This window comes from Puma concolor, chromosome C1 (assembly GCF_028749965.1).
Source record: "Puma concolor isolate L17-30 chromosome C1, mPumCon1.1.hap2, whole genome shotgun sequence".
In the NCBI taxonomy this organism is placed as follows: Eukaryota; Metazoa; Chordata; class Mammalia; order Carnivora; family Felidae; genus Puma; species Puma concolor.
This window is the reverse complement of record NC_141674.1, coordinates 164,426,537-164,434,817: the sequence shown is the minus strand read 5'-3', so window position 1 is coordinate 164,434,817 and position 8,281 is coordinate 164,426,537. Positions and strand designations below refer to the sequence as shown.

Sequence of the window (8,281 nt, the reverse complement as noted above, 5' to 3'; positions counted from 1 at the left end):
CTCTCGCATCCTAAAAGCAGACAAATCTCAGACTGACTCAGTGACCACCTCTCTTCAGCCCTATTTTCCTTCTTTATAGGTTGTCAGCACTTGCTGTCCCCAATTCTTCATCTGCCTTCATTCCTTAGCCAGGTGGAATAGGAGCTCCTAAGGCCCCTCTCCAGCATTTACTCACTTGGCCACTCCTTCTTACTGAAAGGATTTCGTGCCTTGACTTTTTTTTTTTTAAGTTTATTTATTTTGAGAGAGTACATGTGTGTGCAAGCAGGGAAGGGGCAGAGAGAGAGGGAGAGGGAGAATCCCAAGCAGGCTCTGCACTGTCCGGGCAGAGCCCAATGCGGGGTTCAATCCCACGACCCTGGGATCATGACCTGAGCCAAAATCAAGAGTCGGATGCTTAACCCATTGAGCCATCCAGGCTCCCCTTGTGCCTTGCCTTCTATGATGTCACCCTCCCCTGCTTTCCCCCACCCCTCTCATCTGGACGTTTACTGTTTGTCTGCTCGCCCTTTGAACACTGCTGTGCCTTGGATAAGGGCTTCAACTCTTCCATACATTTCCCTGGGTGTTTAATCCACTCACGTGGCCTAATTTACCGGAGGGCTGAAGGAGTCTGCAACCTGTTAGTACCTGTCACATATATAACCACCTCATCGTTGTTCCAAATATCTAGTACATGCTTTTAATTGTTCATTTATATGCTGTAAAATATTGTCGCAAAATAGAATTTAGGGGTAACTGTGTGTGCAAAAAGCAAGCACTCTGTACTCCATAGTACACTGGGCACTTTATTTTTTCTTCACTACACTGAGCACTTGAAATGAATTATTTATTCTTGCAACAAACTCATGGATAAAGTTCTATTTATTTTCTCTATTTTACAAATCATCACTGAGGCTTTAGGCAGATAAATAGTTTTCCCAAGGTCACACAGTTAGAAAGTAAGAAAGCTAGGTTCTGTAATGGGGTAATGTTTAATGTTAAATTATATGCTTTTCATTTCTTTACCCTGACCCTCTTCCCCCAACCATCAAGCAAAATAGTTTTTGGGTTTTTTTTTTTTTTATTTGAGGGGGAGGAGGGGCAGAGAGAGAGAGAATCCTAAGCAGGCTCTGCACTCTCAGAGCTCGATCCCACGATCTCATGACCTGAGCTGAAATCAAGAGTCGGATGCTCAGTCAACTAAACCACCGAGGCGGCCCTTTTTTCTTTCTTCTTTTTTCTTCAGAATGGTTTTCTTTTTAATGTTTATTTATTTTTGAGAGAGACAGAGACAGAATGCGAGTGGGTTAGGGGCAGAGAGAGAGGGAGACACAGAATCTGAAGCAGGCTCCAGGCTCCGAGCCATCAGCACAGAGCCCGACGCGGGGCTCGAACTCATGACCTGAGCCGAAGTCGGTCGCTTAACCGACTGAGTCACCCGCGCACCCCTCAGAATAGTTTTCTAACTGCATGACCTGCAGAGGAATGATGGAACCAGTTTAGAACAAAGAAATTACACTTCAATTTTGACTTTCAAAACAGATATTTTAAAGCCTAATGCAGAAAAAATAGTGATGAGAGGCCTGACTTTCTACTGGAAGAATGAAGCACCTGAATGAGACAGGATTCTCTCGATGCCTCCAAATGCGGAGAATTAAACTTAGAAGATTAATCATAGAGCTTATGAAGAGCCGTTGAGGACAGCAACTGCAGAATGGGACATACAGGTCATGTTTCTGGGTTGGGAAGGTGCTTGGAGAGATTTGAGGGAGGTGAGTACTCAACACATGTGAGGGTCTGTTTCTTGGTCTCCACTTTGGGGCCAACATTCTGATGTAAGGGAGTGACGATGACCGGCAGAGAGGTGCAGAGAAACTCAAAGCAGATGGGTTCGTTTCCTGCTTTCCAGGACATGGCAAAGTTGTAAGCCTCCTAGAGATGCCCGTGATTGGGATGGTGCCGGAACAACTCGATCGTAGGAAGTGGATTAGCAGTGGATGAGAGGACTGTTTGCATGGATGTGCCGATGCCCCTCTACTTCCCCTGCCCCAGGGAAGCTTCACAGAGGACCAGACCCTCCAGAACAGGACAAGGAACGCAGCTAGGGGGTCTGGGACTGCAAAGGAGGGACACAGAAGTGCTGAGAGGCTTGAAAGCCTAGAAAAGTGGTAGGGTCGGGACAATGGGAGGCAAGACTCACTAATGTCAGCAGCAGAAGTCCGTGTACAGTGGCCAAAGGCCAGGTGACCCCCGCCCAAAAGAGAGACAAGACCTCAGGGGACAGCAACAAAGACAGGATGACAGCTTAGGGACTGGGCCATCCTTCATCATCACCATTATAAAATTTAAGGTTCCTTCTGAGCCAAAAAGTCACTCGGGAATAGCAAGACGGAGGAGGGAAAATCCCCTGCAAGTTGGAACACTCCAGCTTTTGGAACATGCCAAGGAAAGCTAGAAACTTAGCAGAGACTGGTGCTCAGGAGACAGGAATTTAGGCAAGAGTGAGAAAAATTCTAGGCATGGACCTGTGGGATCAAGGAAAAGTCCCCCATATCACCTGTCCCCTGGAGCTGTCTTTGTTTTCCTGCTTTGTCCCTTGCAGTGACCATCACAGGAAGGCTCGTGGACACCTGACCTGGACATAGGCGGAGTGAGACTTTCACCACTGCGGTTCATATTAAATTTGGTTTTTACTCATTTTATGCTTTGTTTGGAAGATTGGGTGTCAAAACGCTTTTTGGGTATTACGAAATAAAGTTTAAAAGCTATTTTGAAACGTGGGTTATGAAAGTTTGTTGACTATTTCTGGATGTAATCAAACAGCTCAGGTTAAAGTACAAGGAACTGGCTTCACCTCTCAGTGTCCATGGAGTTCTTCCCTAACACCCTGAGTCTCTCTTCTAGCTTATGTTCAGGAGTATCCTTACTCAAGATTTCATCGGCGTAAAGAAGCTGTGTGTGTTTATTCCTCGAGACCCAAAGGTACATGGATGCTTAACACAATGCCAAAACCAGCATGCTGAGCAAGTCATAAGGCGTAGACCCTCAGGTAACGCAGCGGACACCATGGCTGTCTACCCACTAGCCTTCCCACCCCTCTTCTTTGTCCATTGAGTCCTGACTTTGTTCAGGAATCAGGCATATGTGTGCTTCAGGGAACTCTGCCCCCTAGCCAGAGCAATCACTGTAATCCCAGGCCCTTGGGCATCACTTCAGTGATGGCCTAACTTCTGTTCGATAATACATAACGCAATGGCCGTTGGGGAGGTCCTGAGAGAGTTTGGGGGTGGCATCGGTATTCGCCTGGTAGGGCTGCTGTAGCAAATGACTACAAACTGGATGACTTAACCAACAAAATTTGTCGTCCCATCGTTCTGGAGGCTAACGGTCCAAAATCAAGATGTTGGGCAGGCCTAGTGCCTTCTGAAGGATATGAGGAAGGATCTGTTCCAGGCTTCTCTCCTTGGCCCGTAGATGGCCATCTTCATGTTCATATGGCATTCTCCCCATGTCTTCACATTATCTTCCCTCTGTGTGTTTCTCCCTGTCCAATTTTCCCCCTTTCTATAAGGACACAAGTCATATTGAATTAGGTCCCATCCTCATGACCTCATTGTAACCCAATTACTTCTGTTGAGACAAAACTTGCAAATAAGGTCATTTTCTGAGGTACTGGGAGTGACTTCAACATGTGAACTTGGGAGGGACACAATTCAACCCATAACGATATCTCTTCCAGTCTTTGGATATTATCAAGTCTCTATACACCAAGCTGCCTTATCTTATTACTATGTTTCTTGGCAGGACATGAAGATTCTGTCTTTCTAACCCAAAAGTGTAGGCTGGTAACTGGGGGACTTACCTTCATCCTGAGATCTCAGCTTACCCTTCCATGGTAAGGCCCATTGTGGGCCATCCTCAACCCACATTGCCCCACTTTGGAACTCTTCTGCTCAAACAGCCTTCTCTCTGGCCTTAACCTCCTATTCCCTCCACACTTCCCTTTAATTGCTCCAACCACACTTGGTCCCCTTACGTATTTCTGATCAGCCCCTCCTCCTGTTCTCTTCTAAGATGCTGTGCCTGTCATTTCAACCACACTCTTTCCAAGATTCTAAACTCATGTTCTTAAATTCCATTGCCTGGCCTGGCAGAACTCCAAGCCTGCATTCCAATGGCCGCCCATCTCCACATGCTGACATCTGGCCTAGGGAGCATGACCAGAAGCTCCACACACAGAGAAGACTATCTTCCATTGTTCTTCCTTCATATCCATGAGCCCGCTCCAGTCTGGCCTTTACTGATGCCCTTCCACTGATCCTATTATTGCCAAGATTTCCAACTGCTTTCATGGTGCCAAATCTAATGAATAGTTCCCACTCTTAATACACTTGGCATATTGGAAGTGTGCCATATCACTGGCCATCCCTTCTTTTTAAGATCATTTCTTCTGACTTCTAGACCACTGTATTCTCCTCGTTTTTCCTCTACCTCTCAGTATCCTTGATAGGCTTTTCTTCTTATATTCCCAAAGTCTCTTTGTTTTTCTTCTGCTCTCAACTTTTCTCCTACTCTCCCTGGAGGATCATTTCCACTTCTAACGGTTCCAATTACTTCTATACACTGATGATTCCTCTGTCTGTATCTGTATCTCAATCTCTCTCCTAAGCTCTCGACCCAGATTTGCAACCCCACTTGGGCATGACCCAGGCACCTTAAACTTACACGCTTATCAACTGAACCCACTGTCACCCTTCATAAAATCAGTTCTTCTCATTTCCCCTATCTCAATAAATGGCACCCATTTGTCACCATGGCTCTGAAAGCAGATTCATCAGGTTTGTAGCACCTCTCCACTACCTTCTGGCTGATAACCTTGGGCAAGTTACTTAACTTCTTTGTGTCTTGGTTCTCTAATCTCTAAAATGTGAATGATTATACTTCCTATACGAGAAGATTGTGGTGAGTTTAAATGGTAGAATACACATAAAACACCAGGAATAGTTCCTGGCATGTATTGCTTTCTCAGGAAGTTTTAGCTATTGATATAATTGCCTTAGTAAGAGTCCTGGGACTCAATCTTGATTTGCACATCTAATGAATCATAAAATTACTTTGATTTTATCTCCTTAATATCTCTTGAATGTATTCATGAGAAGTGACAGGAAAGGAGTGAGTTATGAACAAAAGTAAAAATGAATGTATTTCCACCTCCCCTGCCTTCATTCAAGCAGGAATCACCAGGCAATATAGCCCCTACACAACCGGGCTCGGCAACCCACCAGGGTTGCACTACTGGGTTACAGAGCCTGCGATGGCAACGCTATTTGGTGTCCATGGGATCTGGGGATTCCGAGCCCGAGTCTCACAGAAGCAGGGAGTGAACAGCAAACACTAAAGTGGCCCAAAGAGACCAAGGACAGAAACTAGCCTTGACTAGTTACCTGACAAGGTCACACGTCAGCACAATGCTCTGTTGTCCCAGTGAATAATTTCTCAGTGGTCCCTTCCTCTTCGCATTATTGCTCAAGAGTTAAAGTCGCCGGTGGCAGCATCTGATTGGCTGAGCTCAGGTCCCCAGCTGCCCAGGCTAAATCCCAGGGGATGGAGACAGGGGTGACCTGTCCACCTCAGGTTCTGTAGTGGGAGGGAAGCCTTTCCCCCCCCCCCCCCCAACACTTAAGACAATGAAAGAGTCACCCAACACAGAAGTAAAGTTTGGAAGCTGGGTGGCCAAAGGAAGAAATGAGCATTCGCCATTTGTTTATTTGAAAGTAGTGCAATCAAAGAATCAGAAACAAAACTGAAAAGGAGCTGGAAAGTGACCTGCCTAGGCTACCTGCTTCCCAGCCTGAAATGGTCTGGGAAATAAATGGGAACTTCGCTGATGTAGATAGGAATGGCTTTAAATTTGTTTCTATTTCAACTGGGTAAGGCTGGACTTGAATGAAAAATGTCACATTTGACACAATTCAAGAGTCTCAGAGACAGATCAGGGCTGTAGAAGCAACTGGGAGGACCCGGGCTAGCTGGGAGAGCCGCAGGTGCCCGCGCATGAGCACAACATAGTTTGGACTCTGGGTCCACCTGCTGGTGCAGTTTTCCTTCTGCTTTTCTTTTTAGTGAACATTCGCTGCCGCCAGGCTCACTCGCATTTCCCAGCAGTGTGGGGATCAGCAGGAGTGGGTCCAGATGCAAAGTGTAGCAAGGATTCCCCAAATAAGAATGGGAGAGGGGTGGTTAATCAAGAAGGCAGTTCCTGATGGGTCAGGGAGACTGAAAGCTGTTTTTGTTTTTGTTTTTGTTTTTGTTTCCATTTCAGGACACAAAAGGAACCCAGGGCTGGGGCAGAGGATTTCTGTGGTTCTGAGACTCGGTGCAGAATTGACATCATGGCTCTCCAGGGTCCGTGCCTCACTTTTACAAGCAGAAAAGAGGACAGTCGCCTGCTAGAAGCTGTGGCCTTGCAAGGACACTTCTTGGCCAGTGCTTCCCTCCGCCCCCTATCTCAGCGTCTTGAGGACTCTGCCAGCAGGAGAGGACTGAGGACTGTGCCTCAGCAGGTCTGTTCTTCTTGCTTATGTGACTCATGGCCATGGCTTCTCTGTTGCCCAAGACTTGTATGTACAGCCCCGATCAGCTGGGTTTTATCACTGCTTCCTGGATTCCTCTTATTTTTCTTGTGCTGCTTGAAGGACCAGTGCTTCCGCCTATCTGCTGCCAGGATCACATTAGGGCTTCCTGTGTCTGCGGCTCACGTCTTGGCTCAGGGACATACCTGCGATGATACTGAACAAGTTGAGGCCATCGCCTGGGGACTAACTCACTGCTAAATGACGTCAATAAACCCCTTTGAGGTTGCTGCAGACAGGCCTCCTTGGCTGTCAGCACCAGGGAATGGCTCACCATGGCAAGTTAGAGAACAGTGCTACTCTAGCCAAGGTCCCTGGGTCTGATGACCTTCATTTACAGGGACGAGCCCAGCCCCAACCAGCTTTCTAGAAGTACAGTTTGACTGTGATTTTTTTTTTAATCGAGGTTTGATTAAATCAAGGAAAATTTATAGATCTTAAGTGTAGAGCTTGGGGAGTTTTTATGGAGTTATGTGCCTGTGTAACCACCACCCGGATCCAGATACACATGTGACTGGAGTTGAGTGTGTGAGTCAATTAGAGCAAATTCCTCATGATTTGGGGGGGGAGGGAGGTACCTAAGGCAGTGGTTCTCAAACGTTATCTGTACGTCACGGAAGGTTTGTTAAAACACAGATCGCTAGACTTCACCCCAGAGTTTCTGACTCGGTAGGTCTGGGGTGGGCTGAGAATTTGCACTTCTTTTTTTTTTTTTTTTTTCAATTTTTTATTTATTTTTGAGAGAGAGAGCGCGCAAGCATGAGTGGAGAAGGGTCAGAGAGAGAGAGGGGGAGACAGAATATGAAACAGGGTCCAGGCTCTGAGCTATCAGCACAGAGCCCAACGCGGGGCTTGAACTCAGGAACAACGAGATCATGACCTAGGTTGAAGTCAGAAACTCAACCAACTGAGCCACCCAGGTGCCACGAGAATTTGTATTGCTTTTTTTTTTTTTAAATAATTTTTTTAATGTTTATTTATTTTTGAGAGAGACAGAGACAGAATGCGAGTAGGTTGGGGCAGAGAGAGGGAGGCACACAATCCGAAGCAGGCTCCAGGCTCCGAGCTGTCAGCACAGAGCCTGATGCGGGGCTCGAACTCACGAGTTGTGAGATCATGACCTGAGCCGAGAGCCACCCAGGCGTCCTGAGAATTTGCATTTCTAGCAAGTTCTCGGGTAATGCTGATGCTGCCCTTCAGGGCCACACTTAGTGAACCCCTGGAGTCAGGAATTGCCAGTAAATGTTAGTTAAGCTGCCTGGTATTTATCACCATACAAAGGAGGAAAGCCCATTAACAGAACAATTTTAATTAAAATGTGTCAACCAGGTATTTGGCTGATGGTCTTTAGATTCCGGCCTTGGTTGTCTGACCCGGAACTCTTTGAAGATCCAGTCTGTTTCTAGCCAAGAGGCCAACAAAGTTATAAGCATAGATTAGATCAGTACAAACCCAAAGAGCTCAAAAGAATCAGTATGCTTTTAAAAACTAGAAGACCCATTTTACCTTTTTATAGTCAGAGAAGTGGTATTTGTACATTGTTTTGAAATCCTCAGAAGACGAACCAGTCAGCACCTATTGTTGGGGCATTTTAAACATTTCTATTTCTTTAAAGAAAGGTTTTTTAAAACATTTTATTTTTGAGAGAGACAGAGAGACCGAGAGCA

The 8,281-nt window shown here is 46.1% G+C and overlaps 1 protein-coding gene across 1 annotated transcript; it reads left to right on the top strand.

Annotated features, from left to right (window-relative positions):
* Window positions 1-6,125: 6,125 nt before the first annotated feature.
* Window positions 6,126-7,191, top strand: LOC147578543 (uncharacterized). Its single transcript, XM_086715281.1, has 2 exons — window positions 6,126-6,545; window positions 6,678-7,191. The coding sequence occupies exons 1-2, from the start codon at window positions 6,375-6,377 to the stop codon at window positions 6,813-6,815; spliced, it is 309 nt and encodes a 102-aa protein (XP_086571407.1). The 5' UTR covers window positions 6,126-6,374; the 3' UTR covers window positions 6,816-7,191.
* Window positions 7,192-8,281: the final 1,090 nt, after the last annotated feature.

Coding starts and splice junctions, on each gene's coding strand:
- LOC147578543 (XM_086715281.1), top strand. CDS start 6,375: ATGGCTCTCCAGGGTCCGTGCCTCACTTTTACAAGCAGAAAAGAGGAC. Junction 6,546..6,677: donor TGAGGACTGTGCCTCAGCAG/GTCTGTTCTTCT, acceptor TGCTGCTTGAAG/GACCAGTGCTTCCGCCTATC.